Source organism: Nomascus leucogenys, chromosome 11 (genome assembly GCF_006542625.1).
Source record: "Nomascus leucogenys isolate Asia chromosome 11, Asia_NLE_v1, whole genome shotgun sequence".
NCBI classification, from domain to species: domain Eukaryota; kingdom Metazoa; phylum Chordata; class Mammalia; order Primates; family Hylobatidae; genus Nomascus; species Nomascus leucogenys.
The window spans coordinates 79160693-79186189 of NC_044391.1; the positions used below are offsets into that span (position 1 = coordinate 79160693).

At 38.2% G+C, this 25497-nt stretch overlaps 1 protein-coding gene across 3 annotated transcripts in view; it reads left to right on the top strand.

The window, feature by feature from the left end:
• The first annotated feature begins 6614 nt into the window (after window positions 1-6614).
• Window positions 6615-25497, top strand: part of SLC66A1L (solute carrier family 66 member 1 like) — a 59212-nt gene continuing 40329 nt past the window's right edge. For 2 of the 3 annotated variants that reach the window (XM_003256347.4, XM_003256348.4), the window contains exons 1-2: window positions 6615-6780; window positions 16444-16554. In XM_003256347.4, the coding sequence (XP_003256395.1) occupies window positions 16472-16554 (83 nt within the window). In that variant the 5' untranslated portion in view covers window positions 6615-6780; window positions 16444-16471. Of the gene's footprint in view, window positions 6781-16443; window positions 16555-25497 lie in introns of those variants that run through there. The other variant, XM_030823111.1, reaches the window with a different exon arrangement.

Below are 25497 nucleotides of genomic sequence, written 5' to 3' on the forward strand. Positions count from 1 at the left end.
CGTAAGTGTGTCCATTGTTTCCTGAAGTTTTGATTGTTTTTTATTTATGTTATCTATTCCTTGACTATTTCTCCCTTCACTTCTTGTATCATTTTTTGGATTTCCTTACTTCGGGCTTCACCTTTCTCTGGTGCCTTCCTGATTAGCTTAATAACTAACCTACTGAATTCTTTTTCAGATAAATCAGGGATTTCTTCTTGGTTTGGGTCCATTGCTGGTGAGCTAGAATGATTTTTTTGGAGGTGTTAAAGAACTTTGCTTTGTCTTGTTACCAGAGTTGGTTTTCTGATTCCTTCTCATTTGGGAAGGCTCCGTCATTTGGACACCCAAAAAGTGTCCAAATACCAAATATTGTTTAGGACTTTGAGTACAAAGGACAGCACTGACTGCTGGTAGAGTGCAATGGTGCTATCACCTTTAGAAAAATTTGATAGAAAAATTTGATCACCTTTACAAAAATTTGTAAAATTGAAGTGATATATACCCATGGCGCAGTATTTCTACTTTGTATTAAGATCCCTGAAGAAACACACATATATATATGAACCAGAAAATGCATAAGGATGTTCATAGCATCATTTCTTTAAACAGTTCCTCTCAACCATCCCAAAAAGAAAACAAAAATAAAAAACATAAACAGCAGACTAGGTAAATAAATTGTAGAATATTCACACAATACAATAGTATATACAGCAGGGAAAATTAATGAACCAGAGCTATAACTTTCAATGTGGATGAGTCTCACAAATGCAATTAAGCAAAAACAAGCATATAAAGAGTGCAAATATTTGCAGACTATAGTTGTTCACAGACATTCTCGACTTTCCATTTTGTAATAAATATTTTTTGGAAAATTGCTTCCCATAATAAAAGGGATCTTGCAGCTTGGTGTAGTGATGTGATTTAGTTCTAGAAAATGAGCTGCAAGTGGAAGTGATGATTATGATTTTCAGGAACTTCATAAAGGGGTTTTGCTCAACTGCTAATGACCCTTTCTTTTGCCCTTCTACATTTTTCCATTCTTCTAGCTCACAATGTGGACATAATGATTGAAATTCTAGCAGCCTACTTTACACTAGGAGATTACTTTAAAAATGGAAACTGTGAGCTAGGATGATATAGAAAATAGGTACCTGGATTCCTAAATGCCACCATAAAAGCTCTGGTTGGCCTACCTCCAGATTTCTTTAATGCGATAGAGGAATAAACTTGTATTTTATTTAGATTACTGTCCTTTTGTTGTTTTTTGTTGCATCTATTTGTTTCTATTTACGTCTGATACAGATGTGCATAAAATACAGAGGTAAATAACATCTAAAAACATGTAAAGCAACTAGCATGTGGCAAAGGCATGGGAAAGCGCACAATGACAAACTAAAAATTTAGGACAGTGGTTACTTGTGGGCTAGAATATAGCGGGAGAAGATGGGAGATGTATATATAACCTCTATCACATTTTGTTTTGTTTTATTCTTTATGCCTTTTTGTGTATCTTAAATACTGGCACAATATTGTTTAAGATGTTTAAACAGAAAAGACCTCTGGAGTTCTTGGAGTATAAAGCATATGGAATTATCATTATTAACTCTGCATTCTATCTGCCCTTCTCAAAAATCCTTGGTCTCTGGTGATCTGAGTTGAATAAACTGCTGATTCTCTTGGCTTTTTTATTTTCTTTTCTGTTTTAGACAGAGTCTCACTCTGTCACCCAGGCTCGGGTTCAGTGGCGCAATCTTGGCTCACTGCAACCTCCACCTCCAGGGTTCAAGTGATGCTCGTGCCTCAGCCACCTGAGTAGCTGGGATTACAGGCGCCCAGCTAGTATTTGTATTTTTGGTAGAGAGGGAGTTTTGCCATGTTGGCCAGGCTGGTCTTGAACTGGTTTCAAGTGATCTGCCTGCCTCAGCCCCCCAAAGTGCTGGGATAACAAGGGTGAGCCACTATGCCCAGCCTTGACTCTTCCTTGAAGGCCAAAACAGTCACTCTGCTTACTCCCTCTCCTCTAGCTTACTCTTGCCCCTCAAAGATATTCAGAACTTGCAGAGAAGGCTGTCTTCAGCCAAAAGTCTTTCCAGTTTTATAACACATTCATACTTCTTTTCCAAATGCCACCTCAGTCTGTGTTTCTAGAAAGGAAGGAGTAGAAGGAGAAGGCAGAGGGCCTCTATCATCTCTGTGCCTAGAGGTGGAGTTTGGTTCTACTTCACATTAAGCTTTCCTTTGTTCATATGGCATTATTCCAAAGGGCTGGCAAAGCAGGAGTTTTGTTATGTGGCTAGCTGGTGCTTGGTGCTTAGCACGTCAGGCTGCCATCTCCCCACCATGCTAAGAAGATGTCAGACATGGGGGGTGTTAAGGAGCATGCCAAGAACAGAATAGCTTCTAAAATGACAGTAAACAATTTCCCCTCTGGAATGTTTCACAAATGGGCTGATGGGATTAGACAGCATGCCTTTCTTAGAAGACTTTATAGACACAATCACTTATATAAAGATGAAAGTGGTGTTTGAGGGAAAATGCCAAGTTGCAAATCTGAGGTGGAGAAGACATTCCATTAACCTTGTATCTATGAGGCTGTCTATTAATTTCAAATGATAAAGGGATGTCAGATAAAGCCAATTAGCATAAAACACTCCTACTCAGCTTTGCAGACCTTCGACAAATAGCAGCAAGGATGAAGGACATTTGGGGATGGAGCTTTTCCAAGGGACTATTAAAAGTGATTATGCCTTCACTTTCTTTCATCTTGTGTTTTCTATGTGCTAAGTCCTAAGGAAACTACTAAGTGATTTCTTAAATCTATTCTTCTTATTTTCTTTTCTTTCCTTTATGATTTAATGCCCTGGATCTTTGCAGAAAAGAGACAAATGGTGGCATATTCTTCTGAGAAAGAAAACACATGATTACACCTGATGTTCAGAATGACTGAAAGTTCCTCTACCTGCTGGGGAGCTGCCAATTTCAAATTCTTGGTGCAACTGTAGTGATGAGATTTTTACCTGGGATTATTTCAGCACTTAAGAGTGAGGATTGAGGCACCATGGGCGAACACATAGAAATTTGGTTTGTATGGTGGTGACTCTGTTTTCCAAATATATCTGCAGGTATACTATTGCAGGTACATTTTTGAGCATTTACCTTATGCCTGGCTCCAGGTAGATCAATATGGGAGACACAGGAGGCATCTAAGGTATGAAACTTTTTACTGCTGTAAAGAACTTGGGAGCAAGGACCGTGCCTTTCATATCTTTGTTTCCCCAGTGCCTGATATGTAGTGGGTGCTCAGTTATAATTTTTGAGTGAATAGAGCCGTAGACTCAAACAAATAAAAACATAAATGCTAATATCATATATAATAACTACTAAAATGTGATATTGACCATAAGAGCTATAGAAACTAAATAATTTAGAGAGACAATAATAATTACTATAGCTGGCATTTAATTAATGTGTTTTATATACCAGGTGCTTTTCTGAGTGGTTTACATTCTTTAATACATCACAAGAGGTAAATATTTGAATGAGTTAAGGCAATGCTTCCTGCTCTAACAAATTCCAAAATGTCCAATGTCCAATGGCTTCAACACAATGCAAGGTTTTTAATTAATCAATTTATTTTTTGTTGCTCCATGATCAGCATGAGTACTTCTGCAGGCAGGTAGGTTTTCCCCAAATGGAGATCCAGAGGGCCCAGGATCCTTCCATACCTTCTTGTGCCCTCATTTCTAATGTGTAGCTTCCTGGTATGTTCTGGGCACTGACATCAAGCTAGCAAATGAGGGAAGAACAGGTGAAGAAGGTGTACTGTCTTCCAAACCACATTAACAGAAAGCAACATACATCACTGCTGCTTACATTTCATTGAAATAACCACATAGCCCCACATACATGCCAAAGGAGGCAGGAAATATAGTTCCTTGTCAGGCAACTACTTCACAGAGTGATTCTACACTGTGGATGGGGAACAAAAATCATTTGTCCTTGAGTATTTTTATCATTTCCATTTTGAGGTTGAAGACATTGATGCATAGAGAAGTCAAGCAACTTGCCTGAAATCAGAGTGGTGGAGTGAATTGTATTCCTTGGAAACATTCTCCGCCTTTAAAATCACTGCATATTCTTGGGTGTTTACTTTGTTGATAATTATGGATGCCTATTGCTAAATCAGGCACTACTAGATGTAACAGGAAGATAATATAGAGATCAAATGAAACTGAAAAATAAAAGTTTATAAGGACTGTCCCATCCATGCAGCCTCTCCTCCCCAATCTTTGCCGGGAAATGTGTGGTTAGTTTTTGTTGTCACACACACTGGGGTACTACTCTAATTTAGTGATCAAAGCCAGGGTTGCTAAATGCCCTATAATGCCTAAGACAGTGTGATTCTGTGAAGAATTGTCCCATCCAAAAAGCCAGTGGTGTCCCTATGTGGCACTAGACTAAGGCTGTCCCTTCTGAAATGTCCTTAAATGTCAGTGTGGAGAAAAGTTTGCTGAGAACAAACTAATAGAGTGGTTTAGTTGGAGTGTAGACTCTGGGGTTGGACCCTGACACTTATAAGCTAGATTAGAGGAAGTTAGATTATGAAAACTGTTTAACTGAGACATAGAATGACTGAAGCGGATCAGGGAGCAGAGGGAAGAGAAAGCCTACTTGGAAAAGATTTAGTTCTGTGTGGATACAGGCCAGGGTTATGGTAAGGAATAAGAGTGAGCCTCATTAAGCAGAGAGAGGCATAGGGAGTGAAGCTCAGACCCTGTCCCCTGATGTTTCCAGTCTTGAATGGAAGCACGTGTAGCACCGCTGGAGGGAAAGGAAGAAGGCAACTGGGGCTTAAGAAGGGTGAACAGAACACTATTGTGTTCTGAGGGTCAGAAGCCTCTTCCAGTTTTTTTCATTCCTGTTCTTTTTTGTGTTCTCTCTCCATAAAGTGCTAGTTTGACCTCCCACGGAAGTGAGGCTCAGTGTCAAGACTCTGATGATGATCTTTGCAACATCTGTGGAGCACTTACTGTGTGCCAGACGGGTGTGGTTCTAAGAGCTTTTGTTATGTTCTGTACTTACAAAAGGGTGTCTCATTTAACCCAGCCTCTGGAGCTGTCTGGCACATGGTGGGAGGCGATTTATTAATTGGAAATAAAAGCATGAAGGCATGCACGAGTGAGTCCTCACAATAATCTGCCCATTTGGTAGGCATTCTATCTAGGTTAATAAAGATGAAGAAACTGAAACTGCTAAAGGTTCAGTAACTTGGCTCAAGTTAAATGGCATGATCCTAATTTTGATCTCAAAGACTGCAGCATGCTGAGCTGTGGGTGGAAAGTGTGAATAGGAAACTATTAGTTTCCTATGGCTGCTGAAAGAAATTACTACTTGGTGGCTTAAAACATTCTCCCACAGTCCTGCACGCCAGAACACTCAAACGAGTTTTTCTGGGCTGAAATCAAGATATTGAAGTGCTGCACTCCTCCCCACGGGGCTGTTACCTCCTAGCCTCTTCCAGCTTCTGGTGGCTGCTGGCACCCCTTGGCTTGTGGCCACATCACTTCAGTCTCTGCTTCCTGCTCACATTGGCTTCTCCTCTTATATGTGGAAGCAAGGAAGGGCCCTCTGCCTTTCTTTCTAAGGATGCTTGTGATTGCATTAGGTCCTACTGCTAACGCTGGAAAATCTCCCATCCCTAAATCTTTAATCACATCTGCAAAGTCTTTTTCTTTTTTCCTTCCCTAGAATATAAGGTAACTTTTCACAGGTTCCAGGCATAGTACCTGGATATCTTGGGACTGGGGATAGAGGGGGAGGGCATTATTCAGTCTACAACAGAAAGCCTAGTTTTTTATTGTATGCAGTACAAAGTGTGTGTGTGAGTGTGTGTGCACGCGTGCGCTGGCACATGTGATTCTGTGAGCTTGTGCATACGCCTACGTGTTTGCGTGTAGTGTGTGTGAGTTCGGTGTACTGCAACTGTGCGTGTGCAGCCCGTGTGTGAGTGGGAATGCTTTGACTGCTGCAGGGTGTGAGCACAGAGGGAACGCAGCTTGCAGTGGCGGGTGGCCGGTCCTAGGCCAAGTTATCGTCCAGCTGCCTGCAGGGGTCACTGTTTGGTTCCGTTGTCGCGCCATCCTGTGCCCTGGCTCGCCCTCTTCTTCGCATCTGTGGACCGCGCGATAAGCGCGAAGACGCCGGCGGCTGCGTGGCCCACGGGCAAACTGGCGGGCTTTGGCCTTGGGCGCGGCCCGCACATGCGTGCAGCATGCGGGACTGTGGAGCGCTTATTGGGTTTTCTGCGTGAATCTGGGGGTTTGCAAAGAAGGAACAAGGCTGGACAGGACCTTAAATCCTCCTCCAGGCGGAGGCAGCTGTTGGCCAAAGTCTCCCCACCCCCATCCCCAGTCGGCTGGGAGAAAAAACGAGGCGGGGTGGGCGAGGGCGTGTCCCAGGGGTCTGGAAGTGGAGCCAGGACGTCCGGGAGCTGACAATCTAAACGCTACCTGGGAAAGGGCGGTGGCGGGAGTGGCTGCTTCCTGGGAGGTGGTGCTCGCAAACCTGGCAGCTGACTGGGTGGGGCGTGCCTTCCCTAGCAGTCGCGGAGGGGAAGGCTGAGGGTCCCGGTCCCCGCCCCGCGTGCTCAGGCTGAACAGCTTTTCCTCCCTGATCTCTCGGAGGCGCCGGCCGCTGGCCAACGCAGGGCAGCCTCCTGCCTGCGTGCTGTGGGTTTCTCCTTCAGTTTCCTCTCATTGCCTGAGGTTGGGCCCGAACACGGCGGTACATTTCCTTGAGGTTGGTAAACTGCCCCTGGGCCTCGCTGGATTTTGCATGGGTAACCTCGATATTCTTTCTGATGGGAAACCTAAGACCACCTTTGTGCAGAATGACCCCCAGTCCACTCTGAATCTCGCTCATGAGCATCTGAAAGTACCGGCGCGGGGTGGGGGCAGAGACGGGGTGGTGGAAAATTCAGCTTCTCGGGCCCAGGGTGCCGGCCCAAGTGGACCAAACTTTGAGAACCCTGCCGTAGAAACATGAGACTATCTTGACGCCAGTAGGATTCCTGGAGCTCTTTCTCCTTTGTAGAGCGCTTGGTGAGGTGGGAAGAAAGGCTACTTTGCCCAGTGAGCCTGTGCAATGTTGTGTGACCTCATACGAGCATGCCACTGCCAGTCCCTCCCCTCCGTGGCCTTATGATCTTGAGCAAGTCACTTAACCCCATCGAAGCCTGACTTTTCCCCATCTCTGTGAGAAATGAAGACAAATCTTCTGAAAATATCACATACAGTGCCTAGCATGTTGCAGGCACTCAATAAATGCTATTATTATTATTATTATTATTTTGAGACAGAGTCTCACTCTCTCACCCAGGCTGGAGTTCAGTGGCACAATTTTGGCTCACTGCAACTTCCGCCTTCTGCTACCAGCCATTCTCCTGCCTCAGCCTCCCAAGTAGCTGGGATTACAGGCGTGCACCACCACACCGGCTAATTTTTAAATTTTAGTAGAGACAGTTCCACCATGTTGGACAGGCTGGTCTCGAACTCCTGGCCTCAAGTCATCCGCCCGCTTCAGCCTCCCAACGTGCCGGCATTACAGGCGTGAGCCACTGCACCTGGCCTAATCGTATTATTAAATTACATTGTCATCTTATTAAATAAGTCCTCATTGAATAGGGGTTTATTCAATGCATGGAAATAAGGAAAAAGGTGGGAGATGGACAAGGGAGAGGTGTCACGGTTTAGATTTCATTCCTGGCCTGTAAGTACTTAACATCTATATGTGCTGAGAGAGGAGGCATCTCACCTGGTTGCCATTAATGGCATATGATGGCAGTGGTGGGTACTTTAAGGGGATGGAGATGTACAGAAAGTATGTGATTTTGTGTTGGCCTATTTAGGTGGGAAGGTTTCCAGCACCAAAAGTGCTGCATGGCTGATTCTCTGCATCATGAAGTGCTCAAGCAGAGTTTCCAGGGCAATAGCTCTCAAACGCCCCTGCTTCAAAATACTAAAAGCTACACCTGGCGTTATCTGACTGCCAAAATGGGAGAGGCATGGTTGTCTTCCAAATTACGGGGGTAAAAATTAAGTTAACAAAGCTGTCTTATTTTTAAATTTTCCTCACACACATTTCCTAATGCTTTGATGCTTCTTACAACTTATTGGCCTGTGAGTATGAACAGAGGGCAAAACGAATGACCAAGGAGCAGAAGACTTGGCAAGATTCAGAAGCAGCTGTGAGATATGATAACTCACATTTTTTTTATGTTCCAGCTTTTGATTTTTTTTTTTTTTTGAGACAAAGTCTTGCTCTGTTGCCCAGGCTGGAGTGCAGCGGCGTGATCTTGGCTCACTGCAACCTCCGCCTTCCAGGTTCAAGCAATTCTCTTGCATCTGCCTCCTGAGTAGCTAGAATTACAGGCACATGCCACCACACCTGGCTAATTTTTGTATTTTTAGTGGAGATGGGATTTTACCATGTTGGCCAGGCTGGTCTCGAACTCCTGACCTCAAGTGGTTCACCTGCCTCGGCCTCCCAAAGTGCTGGGATTATAGGCGTAAGCTACCGTGCCTGGCCTTAGTTTGTGATTTTTATACTCCTCACTTGTGTGATAAAATTACATATCATATATTTCGTGGAGTTTCTCAGATTACCACAATTTTGAAGACTCTTCTTCCTGAACCCTACTGAGAGCTTCAGCTCTAGAATTGAGATATAAATGGCTGCTTTAGAGACTATGATCCCTTCTTGACCGCTTGGGAAAGACTCAAACTCTCTGAGTCGCAGTTTAAGCATATGTAAGTTATTCATAATAATTTCTACTTTTGTGAATATTAGAGAATATAGATATAAAGTATCTAAAATTATTGGCACATAAAACATGCTCAATAAACAGCCCAACTGACATAAACAAGAAAGTCCCCAAATGACACAGTACGTGAACTACAGCAGAGCTTCTCACACTTTAATGTACATTGGAGTCATCTGGAATCTTGTTAAAATGCAGATTCTGATTCTCCGTAGGTCTGGACTGGGGCATTGCTAACAAGCTCCCAGGTGACGCTAATGCTGCTGGTCTGTGCAAAGAACACAACTTTACTATGTAGCAACAGCACAGGTGATGGGTGTTGAGAGATGGGCTTGACCAAGCAGCACCTTGGGAGAAGCTCTAGGCAGGAGATACAGGATTCATAGAGAGGAGGTCAAGGTATAAGGACCAATGTTTCATTTGGCAGTGGCTCTATCTTTTAAATTGAATTTTACTCTTGAGTTCCCCAGGCTGATGGTTTTCTTTCCTTGCGGTTGATATGGGTTGTGTATTGAAGTTAATGTAATTCCTAGCATTTCCTGTACAGACTCCTCAGTTGTTCTCTCCATATCACTGAGAAGGCTAGGATTTCTGAGACTTGGCTCCAGCTGTCTGTGGGATATAGAAACAGGGAAGGAACCAGTCTTTTTTGTTATTTTTTAAATGTTTAAATTTTTTTATTATTACATAATAGATGTACATATTTTGGGGGTACATGTTAAGATTTGATACATTCATATAATCAAATTAGGATAATTGGGATATCTATCACCTTAAATATTTATCTTACCTTTGTGTTAACATTTGAATTGCTCTTTTCTAGCTATTTTGAAATGTACGATAGACTAATGTTAACTATAGTCACCCTACTGATCTATTGAACATCATATCTTATTTCTTCTATCTAACCATTTATTTATACCCATTAATCAACCTTCTTCTCCCTCTCCCCCACCCTTCCTTGCCTCTGGTAACCACCAATCTATTGTCTGTCTTCATGAGATCTTCTTGTTTTAGCTGCCATATATAAATGAATACATGCAATATTTGTCTTTCTGTGCCTGGCTTATTTCTCTTTACATAATGACCTCTAGTTCCATTCATGTTGCTGCAAATGACAGGACTTCATTCTTCTTTATGGAGGAATAATATTTCATTATCTATTGTTACCATACTTTTGTTGTTGTTGTTGTTGTTGTTGAGATAGGGTCAGACTGGAGTGCAGTGGTGCAATCATGGCTCACTGCAGCCTCGACCTCCTGGGCTCGAGGGGTCCTCCCACCTCGGCCTCCTCAGTAGCTGGGACTACAGGTGCATGCCCACCATACCCGGCTAATTTAAAAAAAAATTGTAGAAATGGGGTCTCACTATGTTGCCCAGGCTGGTCTCAAACTCCTGGGCTCAAGCAATCCTCCCACCTGGGCCTTCCAAAGTGCTAGGATTACAGGTGCTTGCCACCACACCCAGCCTGCATTTTCTTTATTCATTTATCTATTGATGGGCACTTAGGTTCATTTCATATTTTGACTACTGTGAATACTACTGCAGTAAACATTGGACTACATATATTTCTTCAATATATTGATTTCTTTTCTTTTAGTTATATACCCAGTAGTGGAACTGCTGGATCATGTAGTACTTCTAGTTTTAGTTTTTTGAGGAACCTCCATACTGTTTTCCGTAGTGGAAATGCACTAATTTACATTCTTCTATGTGTGTTTATCCAGTTTTCCCAGCACCATTTATTGAACAGACTGAACTTCCCCCATCGTGTGTTCTTGGCAACTTTGTCAAAAATGAGTTGGGTGTAAGTGTATGGAGTTATATCTGGGTTCTATATTCTGTTTCATTGGTTTGTGTATCTGTTTTTATGCCAGTACCTTGCTGATTTGGTTACTGCAGCTTTTTAGTATATTTTGAAGTCAGGTAGTTTGTTGCCACCAGCTTTGTTCTCTTGCTCAGGATTGCTTTGGCTATTTGGGGTCTTTTATGGTTCCATATAAATTTTAAGTTTTTTTTTCTATTTCTGTGAAGAATGTTATTGGTATTTTGATAAAGATTGCATAGAATCTGTAAATTGCTTGGGGTAGTATTTTCATTTTAACCATATTAATTCTTCTAATCCATAAGCACGCAGTCTCTTCTCTTTTTTTTGTGTGTGTGTCTTCGTCACTTTATTTTATCAGTGTTTTATAGTTTCATTTTAACAATATTAATTCTTCCAATCCATGAGCATGTAATCTCTTTTCTTTTTGTGCGTTTGTCCTCTTCACTTTATTTTATCAGTGTTTTATGTGTTTTTTTAATAGATCTTTCACATCTTTGGTTAAATTGATTTCTAGATGTTTTATATTCTTTGTAGCTACTGTAAATGGGATTTTTTTAAACATTATTTTCAGATTACTTGGCATTGGCATATATAAATGCTACTGATTTTTGTATGTTTATTTTGGATTTGCAACTTTAGCTAATTCATTTATCAGTTCTAACAGTTTTGTGGTGTAGTCTTTAGGTTTTTCGAGACGTGAGATCATGTCGTGTGCAAACGAGGCTAATTTGACTTCTTTCTTTCCAATTTGGGTGCCACTTATTTCTCTTGCTTAATTGCTCTGTGTAGGACTTCCAGTACTATATTGAATAAAAGTGGTGAAAGTGGGCATCCTTGTCTTGTTCCAGATTTCAGACAAAAGGCTTTCACTTTTTCCCCATTCACTATGATGTTGGCTGTGTGTTTGTCATATATGGTCTTTATTATTTTGAGGTATGTTTCTTCTATACCCAGTTTGTTGAGGCTTTTTATCATAATAGGTTGAATTTTATTGAATGCTTTTTTTGGCATCTATTGAAATGATCATATAGTTTTTGTTCTTGGTTCTTTCTGTTAATATGATGTATTACATTTGTTGACTTGTGTATGTTGAACCATCCTTTCACCCCTGGGATGAATCCCACTTGATCATGATGAGTGATCTTTTTAATGTGTTGTTGAATTCAGTTTGCTGGTATTTTGTTGAGCTTTTATTTTTATTTATTTATTTATTTTTTGCATCTGTGTTCATCAGTGATATTGGCCTGTAGTTTTCTTTTTTCGTTGTATCCTTGTCTCGTTTTGGTGTCAGGGTAATTCCCGACTCGTAGAATGAGTTTGAAGTGCTGTCCCCTCTCCAGTTTTTTTGAAGAGTTTTAGGAGAATTCAGTATTCGTTCTTTCAATGTTTGGTAGAATTCAGCAGTGAAATTATTGCGTCCTGGGCTTTTCTTTAATAGGAGACTTTTTGTCATAGTTTTGATCTCGTTACCCATTATTGGTTTGTTGAGGATTTCTATTTCTTCATGGTTCAATCTTGTTAGATTATATATATCCAAAAAGTTATCAATTTCTTCCAGGTTTTCCAATTTGTGGATAGTTGTTCATAGTAGTCGCTAATTGTCCTTGTGGTCTCTCAGTTGTTAGGTATCTTTTTTAATTTCTGAATTTGTTTATTTGGATCTTCTCTATGTGTTTTTAGTTAGTTTAGCTAAAAGTTTGTCAATTTTGCTTATCTTTTTAAAAAACCAACTTTCATTTCATTGTTTATACTTTTAAAAACATGAACTTCATTTATGTCTGTTCTGATTTATGTTATTTCTTTCCTACTACTAATTTTCGGTTTGATTTGTTCTTGTTTTTCTAGTTCTTTGAGGTGCATCATAAACTTGATTATTTGAAGTATTTTTACTTTTTTAATGTAGATGTTTATTAATGTAAACTTCCTTCTTAGTATTGCTTTTTCTATATTCCATAGATTTTGGTGTTGTATTTGCATTCTTATTTGTTTCAAGAAACTTTTAAATTTCCTTCTTAATTTCTTCCTTGACCATTAGTTGTTCAGAAGCATGTTGTTTAATTTCTGTGTGTTTGTGTAGTTTCTGAGATTCCTCTTGTTATTGACTTCTAGTTTTATTCCATTGTGGCAAGAAAAGAGACTTGATATGATTTCTTCTTATTTGAATTTTTTGAGACTCATTTTGTGACCTATGATACATTATATTCTGGGGAATATTCCCTGTGCTGATTGAAAGAATGTGTTCTGCAGTTGATGGGTGAAGTGTTCTGCAAATGTCAAATAGGTCTATTAGGTCTTGAGTGTAGTCTAACTCTGGGGTTTCTTTGTTGGCTCTATGTTTGGTTGATCTGTCCACTACTGAGTGCAGTGTTGAAATCCCCTACTAATACTAATTGCCTACTGTGTGGCAATCTACCTCTCCCTTTAGATCTGTTTGCTTTATATACTTGGGTGCTCCGATGTTGGGTGCACAGATATTTATAGTTGTTGTATCCTCTTGCTGAATTGACCCCTTTTTCATTATATATTGACCTTCTTTGTCTCTTTTTAGTTTTTGACTAGTAGTCTATTTTATCTGTTATAAATATCGCTATTCTTGATCTTTTTTGGTTTATCTTTTTCCATCCCTTCACTTTCAGTATATATGTATCTTTATACGTGAGGTGGGTTTCTTTTGGCAGCGTGTAGTTTGGTCTCGTTTATCAATTCAGCTATTCTATGTCTTTTAATTGGAGGGCTGAATCCATTTATATCCATGTTATTATTGATTAGGACTTACTACTGCCATTTTGTTTCTTGTTTTCTAGTTGTTTTGTAACTCCTCTTTTCCTTTCTTACTGTCTTCCTTTTGTGGTTAAGATATTTTCTCTGGTAGTATGTTTTAATTTGTTGCTTTTTTATTTTAGTGTATTTATGATAGGTTTTTGCATTGTGGTTACTATGAAGCACACAAAAAACATCTTTTAGATAATACAAATTATTTAAAAAAATGACAACTTATCTTAGATCACAAGGGAAGAATAGAAACAAAGAAAGAAAAAACTAAAAAAAAAAAGCTCTATACTTTAACTCCATCCCTCCTCCCCATTTTGACACTTTGTTGTCTTTGTTGACATGTTTTAATGTTGCCCATCTCTTAATAGGTTGCTTTAGCTATTCTTATTTTTGATAGATTTCTCTTTTGGGCTTTATACTAGAAGTATGAGCAGATTGTGCATTGAAATTACAGTATTGGGTTTTTTTGAGTTGTCTTTGTACTTAATTTTACCTTAAGTTTTTCTTTTTTGCACATTATTATTTTTTATTTCAGATTAAAAAACTCCCTTTAGCATTTCTGTAAGACAGTCTGATGGTGGTGAATTCTTTTGGCTTTTACTTACCTGGGAAAAACTTTATCTCTGCTTCATATTTGAAGGATAACTTTGCTGGGTATATCTTGGATGACAGTTGTTTTCTTTCAGCACTTTGAAAATATTGTCCTACTCTTTCCCATCCTGCATGGTTTCTGTTGAAAAGTCTATTGCCACACTAATTGGAATTCCTTTATGTTATTTGTTCTTTTATCTTCCTGCTTTTAGGATTCTCCCTTTGCCTTGACTTTTGAGAGTTTGATTATTATAGGCCTTGGGGTAGTCTTACTTGGATCAAATCTGGTGTTCTCTGACCTTCCTGTATCTTAATATTTGTATCTTTCTTGAGTTTTGGAAAGTTTTCTGTTATTATTTCTTTAAATAAGCTTTCTGCCCCTTGCTCTTGCTCAATACCCTCTTGAACACCAATAATCCTTAGATTTGGCCTTTTGAAGTAACTTTCTGTATCTTGTAGGTAATCTTCATTCCTATTCATTCTTTTTTCTTTTTTCTCCTCTCACTGTGCATTTTCAAATAGCTTGCCTTTGAGATCACTGATTCACTGATTGATTCCTCTGCTTTATCCATTTTGCTGTTGAGAGCCTCTACTGAATTTTTTCAGTTTTGCAAATGTATTTCTCAGTTCCAAGATTCTGATTTTTAAAATTATTTCAATCTCTTTGTTAAATTTCTCTGAGGAATTTCTAAATTTCTCTTCTGTGGTTTTTTTTTTTTTTTTTATAGATCACTGAATGTCATTGAAACTACTGTTTTGAAATCTTGACTGGAGAGCTCACATATCACCATCTTGTTAGGTTTAGCCACTGGTTTCTTGCATTGTCCATTTGAGGAGGTCATAGTTTCCTGATTGTTGATTTTCTTGTGGATGTACATCTATATGTTCACATTGAAAGATTAGTTATTTATTCCAGTCTTCCCTCTCTAGCATGTTTTAGTTTTTAATTAGATATAGATGCTTGGAGATTCTTTGTAATTTACTTGTTGAATTTCTTAATTTTTTCCCTGCTAGGTCACTGCCTCCTTTTTGATACTAGATGATATTGAAAGCCCAGTTTTGCTCAGCTCTAACAAATGATTGGACCACTATGTATCCTGAGTGGGGCAGGTCTCAAGAGGGATATCCCAACAGTGTGGGAAGGCTGGCTGAGTTTCATGCTCAGAGGAACTTTGGAACATACCTGCTCTAACATGGTGCTGCTCAGCAGCCATTCTTTTGGCTGAGTTACAGAGCAATTTTCAGGGATGGGAGTGGGTGTTCCATCTTCTCCCATTGTTTCTGCCTGTCTTAAGGATATTTCTTCCTTCAGGCACTCATGATGCTTCCTGTGGGTTGAGGCAGGGACAGGCCTCCTACCAGAGAACTTAAGATGGTAGAGAAGCTTGTTGTCAACCTCAGTTTCACTTTTTCTAGTGTAGAAACCATGAGTCAGGGGGGAGTTTTTATGTGTTTGATGCTGGGCAGATTTCAGGGAGAGGTGTTGCAGACATGAAAATCTGATTGTCTTACCATCAGCATGGAGCTTTTTTCATTTCTCTGTGGCCCCAGGAACTGACTAGTACTCACAATTGAGTTCTGGGGTATTATTAGTGATAATCTCAGTGCTGTATATATATTTTTTGGTTTCCTGTAGTAGAGAATGAAGTCAGCTTGCTTCTATGCCACCAGTTTGGAATCCAAGGAACTAATCTTATTGAGTCCCTACTGTTTTCCAAGCACAGTATTGGTTGCTTTACATATGTTCTCATGTTTACTCTTCACTCATAAATACGGGAATTGATGCTCAGGATTTCACTTAATAAAATCATTTGATAAAAAATGGCAGAGACAAAGTTTTAACTAGATCTATGTCCTATCCCCAAATTAATGCTTTGCCTTCTAAACCTTGTTGCTTTATCATTCACCTCTTTATAGAAATAATTTTCTTATGGCAGTTAAGTATTATTTGGTGCCTTATTAAAAGTAGAACCATGCCCCTCATTAATTCTGCTGAGCCATGTTGATGTTTTATACCAGATCATAAGGAAGGGGCAGAGTGGAGTATGGGAACAAGAGTATTATCTGACTTGGAAGACTTGGGGCCTGCTTTTCCCCTTGTTCTGACACTGAGAAAGAAACTGTTGGTATTACTAACATGGGGAAAGCCAACCACAGATATCTCAGATATGGCAGTATGATGACTTTTCAGGAAAGGAGAGAAATTAACAAGACAGAAAAGTTATCTGTAGCAGTTTAACAAATAGCTTTAATGAAGTGAGGAGCAAAAAGTAAATATATATATATATATATATATATATATATATATACTCCTTCAGCAAGTAGGCAAGGTAAGATTTAAAAAGATTTTGATTAAATAAGATGAATAGGAGACCAGAGATTCGTACTGGGCCAGTTTACTAAGACACAGAGATCCATGCTTCCCATTTTGAAAATACTGTCTTCCTTACAGAGTCTTCTACGTTCTTGCTGTAGAAGCTATGAAAGTTGTGGGAAACTATAGAGTCAACACTACAAACTCAAGCACTGATAGGTCCAGAGAGCACTTGACTTGTCTTAGAAGGTATGATATTGTGGTTATACACATTAGTTTTTGTTCATGGTTTCTGCCTTATAACTCCCATAGCCCTTGTTATAATGTTGGGGTGCTTTAGGCCTCAGAAGTTGGCTTCAGAAAATAGAATCTCTCTCTGACCTTCTCCTGCTTGCCTTTCACCTGTTTCTTTTTCTCCCCCAGGCAGGCTTTTCAAACTAAAAATATACTCTATCCCTTACCTTTCTGTCTAGGAGCTGATCGTAAAGAAATTCTTTGACTTATCTTGTCTGATTGTGGGTCATAAGACCCTCATTTCAGAAGGGGTCCTGCTCCATACCTGAAGGAAGGAATGTATACAGAGAGGCCATGAAGAATCTGAACAGGAAAGGCCTTGCTGAGCTTGTCCTTTCAGTCTATTAGTATTAGATTATGCACTTTTTGTCCAGTCACATTTCTATACAGTTGTCAATTATTGCTGTCCAGTGAAGTCTCTGTAAAAGGGTCAAGAGAACAGGGTTTGGAGAACTTCCAGGTAATTGAACACATGGAAGTTCCTGGAGGGTGATGCACCCAAGAAGGCATAGAGGCTCTGTGCTTCTTTCTCCATACCTTGTCGTATGTATATCTTCTATGTGGTGTACATGGGTATCCTTTGCAATATCCTTTATAATAAACGGGTCAATGTAAGTTAAACGTTCCCCTGAGTTCTGTGAGCCACTTTAGCAAATTAGTGGACTCTGAAGAGGAAGTCAGAAGCACATGTAAAGCAACCTGGAGCTTGCAATTGGCATCTGCAAGGAGGGGACAGTCTTGGAAACTGAGCCTTCAACCTGTAGAATCTGACACTATTACCAGGTAGACAGTGTCAGAATTGAACTGAATTAGAGGACACCTACCTGATGTCTGCACAGAATTGCTTTCTTGCTTGTTTGGTGTCTGGGGACAAACAAACACCACACATTTGGTCACATAATTCTGTGTTGTTGGTGTGACAGCAGAGGAAGGTCAGTTTGTGTTTTTTCCACTCAGGGAAGGTGAAGCTCCTTCTCAGCTCCAGCCCACTGCAGTTGTGGAAAAACTACTCCAGTTGCCAGATTTTCCCATTTCTAAGGGAAGCCCACATTTTCTACAGATATTTGGAATTGCCTTGTTTTTAGATATCGACAACACATTTTTTAAATTTACAACCGAAGCTCAGAAAATTACCCAGTTCCAAGCTATATTTGGCCACAGCCCTCTGGTATTTGCCTGCAAAATAGATCTTAGGAGAGAAGGATGCAAAATTGAAGCTAGTAGCAGAAGAGGTTCAAGAGGAGTAAGGTGTAAACTGGGTGTACTGCCTTGGCAAGGTGGCCTGTGATTCCTGGCCCCACCAGTGCCTGTTTCTGGGTTGTCAGGAAGGACCTTATCTCAGATCCTACTTTCTAAGCTCCTCTCCTACCCAAGGTGGGTCCCAAGGCAGCCCTCCACCATCTGCCTTTAGATAAGACCCTATAACAACAAGCCAATGGATGACCCTCTCAGACCTATTGTTATCTATATGTGATCTTCAAGGCTGTGGTAGAGAATTTCCTTGTAAATAGAATGCAAAAGCAAGTGGGAAAATTTTCTTTTTTCTGTGTCAGTCAATAGTGACCATTAGCCTTCTCCCCATCCCACAAAATGCCTCTTCCTTGCAAGAACCAGATACTGTAGCCTGGAACCTTGTGTGATGGAGATGAGGCATGTACTGAGGTGCCCTAGAATAAAGAAAAGTGGAAATCTCTCTGGATGAGATCCTTATGCTAGACTGTAGCCCAAGCACTGGCAACACCGACCACAGGAGTAGAAATATTTATGATGCTCGACCTACATTGTCTGTCATTGATGTCTGTGTGCTTGGCAATTTGTACATGGTGATCAGACATCACCAGGTCTCATACCTGTACCCTATTATGAGTTCAAGACTCTCATGAAGTCAGTGAGAAGAATAGAAAGTAGGATGCTATATGATATTTGAATAGTATAGCACAGAGTATAACATGTTTTTTTGTGTGCTATGAAAATTCTTTATCTGATACTTCTAACTTTGTCTTAATTAATGTCTTTCATTCAGTGACTTCTGTTAAGTTTGCTTTTATATGGTCTGAGGAAATTGTGAAAGTGTGTTTTTTAAGCAAGGGAGAGAGTCAGTATAGAATTTCTGGTGAGTACTATTCACCTTTTTGGTGTATGAATGACTTTAATCATCAGTATAATGATTGCGATCTACCAAGATTAGATTTTATTTAGAATTTCTGGGAAAATACTAATGTCATAGCACATCACTGTGGAAGGAGTGCTATAGAAGTTTTTACAGAAACCTGTTTAGCACTTTAAATGCCAGCAGATTTTTTAAGGGTGACCTAAACTATCAACAACCATAACAAAATCTGTTTTGCCACCTTACCATGATGGCTGTGTAATTTGTAGATGAATCCTGGTCAGAAAGCTGGACTGACCTAAATATAAGTATATTCTTTGATGCCTAAATTGCATCTTGAATTTCTAACAACAGGATGGCACATATGAAATATTCGCAAGAGCCTACTAACATGCTTCATAGACTAGCACTTACTGGCTGTGGTGGACTGATATTGCTGTGTGTGATGTGTGAGATGTGTGAGATGTGTGAGCGTTCTCCTTTTATACTAGCCAACAATTTAGAAGAGTTTAGGAAGATTGAAACTGTCTGAATATTTGTGTCTGAATGAGAGTTTTGGAATAAGACTGGTTTTTTTTAAGAAAAAGATATTTAGTAACATAATTATATCCCAATTCTTGTAACAAATGTCCAAAAGTCAATGGAAATTAATTTTTCTGTCCTCTGTACCCTTCATACCATTTTTTTAGAAAATGACTTTATTAGAGAATGGAAAAACAACAGGGTCAAAACAAAAACAAAAGATAATTCTTTGAAGAATTCAACAAAGTGACAAATCTTTAGCTAAACGAACTAAAAAAAAACAGAAGATATAAATAAATAAAATCAGAAATTAAAGTGGGAACATTTCTACTTACCTTACAGAAATAAAAATGATTACAAGAAAATAGTGTGGACAATTGTAGGCCACCAAATTAAATAGGCTGGATGAAATGGACAAATTCCTAAAAACACACAATCTACCAAAACTGACGCAGAAAAAATTAAAATTCTGAACATATCTGTAACAAGTAAAGAGATAGAATCAGTAATCAAAGTTGTTTTCTTTTCAACAAAGAAAGGTCCAGGATTAAATGGCCACACTGGTGAATTCTACCAAGCATTTAAAGAGCATTGACATCAGTTCTTTTCAAACTTTTTCCAAAACATAGAAGAGGAGGGAACTAACTCATCCTATGAAACCTAATTTAACCTGATAGCAGAGCCAGACAAAGATAACCACAAGAAAAGAAAACTAGGGATCAATGTCCCCTCTGAATATAGACACAAAAGTCATTAACAAAATACTAGCAATCTGAATTCAACAGCATATTGAAAAGATTGTACACCATGGCCAAGAGGGATTTATTGCAGGAATGCAAGGGTGGGTCAACATAAAATTCAATGTAATTTTACATTGAAAATTAATCAATGTAATACACCATGTTAATAGAACAAAGGAAAAATGCCACATGATCATCTCAATTGATGTTAAAAAATGCATTTGACATAATCCAAAACACTTTCATCATGAAGATACCCAGACAGCTAGAAACACTGGGGAACTTACTTAATATAATAAAGGGAATTTATGAAAAATGCTTGATGGTGAAAGACTGAAAACTTTCCCTCTAAGACCAGAAATAAGACAAGGATATCCAATTTCACCACAACTGTTCAAAATTGTACTGGAAGATCTAGCTAGGTCAATTAGGCAAGAAAAAGAAGTAAAAGGCATCCAAATTGGAAAGAAAGGAAGGCATCCAAACTATCTTTTTTTACAGATGACATGATTCTATGTATATAGAAAATTAAAAAAAAAACTACTATAGCTAATAAATGGGTTACCAAAATCTCAGGGTACAAAATCAACACCAAAATCAGTGTGTTTCTACACAACAGCAATGAACAATCTGAAAAGGAAATTAGGAAAATAATTCAATTTACAACAGCTTCCAAAAGAATAAAATACCTAGGAATAAATTTAACTATGGAAATAAAAACTTGTACACTGAAAATTACAAAACATTGCTGAAACAAATCAAAGAAGAACTAAATAAATGAAAGGACTATGTCCATGAATTAAAATGCTTAATATTGTTAAGATGCAATACTACCCAAAGTGATCTACAAATTCAATGAAATTCTTATGAATTTTTAACAGCCTTTTTTTAATTTACAGAAATGAGAAAGTTAATCCTCAAAGCCATACAGAATTGCAAGGAGCTCCAAAATGCCAAACAATATTGAAAAAGAAGAATAAAATTGGAGGACTTATAATTTCTGACTTCAAAACTTAACTATAAAGCTACAGTGATAAAAACACTGTAGTACTGGTTTAAAGTAGATATAAAAAAATCAATGGAAATAAACCAATACATATATGGCTAATTGATTTTTGACAAGGGTGCCAAGACTATTCAATAGGAAAAGAATGGTCTCTTCAATAATGTTTCTGGGATAAGTACACATGCACACAGAAAAATGAAATTGGACTCCTACTTTACACCATATACGAAAATTAACTCAAGATGGATCAATGGCCTGCATACAAGTGCAAAACCTTAATAATCTTAGAAGAAAACATTGGGGTTAGTTTTATGGCCTTGGGCTCAATAATGGATTTTTAGATAGGACACCAAAAACTTGAGCAACCAAAGAAAAATGAAATAAATTGACCTTCATAAAAATTAAAATCCTTTGTGCATCAATATTATCAAGAAAATGAAGACAATTCATAAGATAGGAGAAAATATTTGCCAGTCATATATCTCGTAAGGGTCTAGTATCTACATTACATAAAGAACTCTTACAACTCAAAAAGAAAAAGACAGCCTAATTTTTAAATGGCCAAAGGACTTGAATAGATATTTCTCTAAAAGAATATGCAAATGTTCAATAAGCACTTGAAAAGATATTCAAAATCATTCATCATTAGTCATTAGGGAAATGCAAATCAAAACCACAATAAGATAGCATTTCACATCCACTAGGAAGACTATAATTTTAAAAAATGGAAAGTAGCAAGTGTGGACAAAAATGTGGGGAAACTGGAAACTCTACTATTTGGCTGGTGGGAATGAAAAATGGTTTAGCGACTTTGGAAAACATTTTGATTTTTCCTCATAAAAATAAGTAGGTTTACCATATGACCCAACAATTCCACTCCTGGATATAAATGCCAAAGAATTTAAAATAGGTGTTCAAACAAATCTATGTACATACATGTCCACGGCAACACTATTCACAATAGCCAAAAGGTGGAAACAACCCAAATGCTCAGGAACAGGTGATGGATAAACAAATTGTTGTGTATGCATACAATGGGATATTATTCTGCTATAAAAAAGAATGAAGTGTTGATAATGCTACAATGTGGATGAACCTTATCAGCATTATGCTAAGTGAAAGAAGCCAGACACAAAATGTCCCATAGTATATAACTTTATTTATATGAAATATTCAGAATAAGTAGATCCATAGAGATAGAAAACAGATTGGTGGTTGCCAGGGGCAGTAGGTAAGATGGGGAATGAGGAATTACTACTTAATGGGCATGGAGTTTCTTTTGGGTGATGAAAATATTTTGGAACTAGATAAAGAATATAGTTGTCCATCGTTATGAATGTACAGGAAACCAGTAAGTTGTACACTTTAAAATGGCTAACTTTACATTATGTAAATTTTACCTCAATTTTTAAAAATCTATTTAGGAATGATTCTCATGTACTAAAATGCACCCAATTTAAATGCATGTCAATAAATTTTGGCATATATACAATTTCTTTTTTTTTGTTATTTATTTATTTTTATTTTATTTTATTTTATTTTTTTATTATTATACTTTAGGTTTTAGGGTACATGTGCACAATGTGCAGGTTTGTTACATATGTATCCATGTGCCATGTTGATTTGATGCACCCATTAACTCATCATTTAGCATTAGGTGTATCTCCTAATGCTGTCCTTCCCCCCTCCCCCATCCCCACAACAGTCCCCGGAGTGTGATGTTCCCCTTCCTGTGTCCATGAGTTCTCATTGTTCAATTCCCACCTATGAGTGAGAACATGCGGTGTTTGGTTTTTTGTCCTTGCGATAGTTTACTGAGAATGATGTTTTCCAGTTTCATCCATGTCCCTACAAAGGACATGAACTCATTCTTTTTTATGGCTGCATAGTATTCCATGGTGTATATGTGCCACATTTTCTTAATCCAGTCTATCGTTGTTGGACATTTGGGTTGGTTCCAACTCTTTGCTATTGTGAATAGTGCCGCAATAAACATATGTGTGCATGTGTCTTTATAGCAGCATGATTTATAGTCCTTTGGGTATATACCCAGTAATGGGATGGCTGGGTCAAATGGTATTTTTAGTTCTAGATCCCTGATGAATCGCCACACTGACTTCCGCAATGGTTGAACTAGTTTACAGTCCCACCAACAGTATAAAAGTGTTCCTATTTCTCCACATCCTCTCCAGCACCTGTTGTTTCCTGATTTTTTAATGATGGCCATTCTAACTGGTGTGAGATGGTATCTCACTTTGGTTTTGATTTGCATTTCTCTGATGGCCAGTGATGATGAGCATTTTTTCATGTGTTTCTTGGCTGCATAAATGTCTTCTTTTGAGAAGTGTCTGTTCATGTCCTTCGCCCACTTTTTGATGGGGTTGTTTGTTTTTTTCTTGTAAATTTGTTTGAGTTCATTGTAGATTCTGGATATTAGCCCTTTGTCAGATGAGTAGGTTGCAAAAATTTTCTCCCATTCTGTAGGTTGCCTGTTCACTCTGATGGTAGTTTCTTTTGCTGTGCAGAAGCTCTTTAGTTTAATTAGATCCCATTTGTCAATTTTGGCTTTTGTTGGCATATATACAATTTCATGTAACAACCACCTCAATCAAAATACAGAACCTTTCTATTCACCTGAAAAGTTTCTTTGTGCTCCTTTTCAGTCATACTACCATCTTGAACTCCTAGCTGGACAAACACTGGTCTTTTTTTCTCACACCATAGATTAGTTTTTCTTATACAAAAACGTTTATAAATCAAGTATGTGCTTACTATTTGAAGGCTAGCTTCTTTCACAGTATGTGAGATTTGTCCAATTTGTTCATATATCAGTAATTCATTCCTTTTTAATCCTAAACAGATTCTATTGTATGACTAAGACACAATTTTTTTACTCGGCTATCTATTTGTGTTGTTTCCAATTTTTGGCAACTATGAATAAAACTTTGATGAACATCTGTGTACAACTCTGTGGTTGGTACGTTTTTATTTCTTTTGGGTAAATTCCTACAAGTGGAATTGCCAGATCATAAGGTAAGTACATGTATGTTTAGCCTTTTTTTTTTTTTTTTTTGAGACAGCGTCTTATTCTGTTGCCCAGCCAGGCTGGAGTGCAGTGGCATGATCGCAGCTCACTGCAACCTCTACCTCCTGGGTTCAAGAGATTCTTGTGCCTCAGACTCCTGAGTAGCTGAGATTACATGCATGTGCCAACAGCCCAGCTAATTTTTGTAATTTTAATAGAGACAGTGTTTCGCCATGTTGGCCAGGCTGGTCTTGAACTTTTGGCTTCAAGTGATCCACCCCACCTTGGCCTCCCAAAGTGCTGGGATTACAGGCATGAGCCACCATGCCCAGCCTGCTTTATTTATTTATTTTTTTAAGCCAGGCTTTTTTCTGAGTACTTGAAACATTTTACAAACTATCAGTTGGGTATGAGTGTCGTATGTTCCAAATCCTCACCAAGAGTTGGTATGATCAGTCTTTAATTTTAGACATCATAATAGGTGGGTAGTTTTATCTCATTGTGGTTTTAATTTGCATTTCTATAATGTTATATGATGTTGTGCTTATTTTCACATTCATTTGCTATCCATATGTCTTCTTTGGTGAAGTATCTGTTTAAATTTTTGGCTCATTTTATAATTTTTTTATTATTGAGTTTTAAGAGCCCTTTATATATTCTGGCTGCAAGTTCTTAATTAAATATGGGATTATTCAAATATTTTCTCTCAACTTATGACTTGTATTTTCCCTCTGTTGAAAGTATTTCAAAGAGCAGATGTTCTTAGTTTTAGTGAAGGCCAATTTTTTTTTTCTTTTACATTGTGCTTTGGTGTCTTACACAAGAAATCTTTGCCTAATTCAGCATTACAAATTTATTATTCTGTGTTTTTTTTCTAGATGTTTCATAGTTTTAGATTTTACATTTGGCCTGTGAGGTATTTGGAATTAATTTGTGTATAGAGTACTAAATATAGATGGAAGTTTCTCTGTGTATAAAGTATCTGGGTTAGTTTTTGTTGTTATTTTTCCTGGCAGCTTTTAAGATTTTTTCTCATTATTATTTTTATTACTGGTTTGTAGCATTGTGATTTTGATATGCCTTAGTATGGTTTTATTTTATTTTACTGCTTGCAGTTTTTTCGTTCTTGAATTTGTGGACTGACATTTGTAATCATGCTATTGTAAGAGATAGTAATACTTTAATTTCAATTTTCAATTATTTGTTGCTGGTGTGCAAAAATAAAATTTGATTTTTATATATTGATCTTCTACCCTGCAATACACTAAACTGACTTGTTAGTTCTAGTAGTGTTTTCATAGATTCTGTAAGTTTTCCTTCGGAGAGAAACAAACCCATTGTCTGTGAACAAAGACAGTTTACATCTTCCTTTATATTCTGTTTGTCTTTAATTTCTTTTTTTGTGTGTTGTTGCACTGGCTCCACCCTCTGTTACCATGTTAAATAGAAGTGGTGAGACCAGATTTCCTCACCTTGTTCCTGATGTTACAGGGAG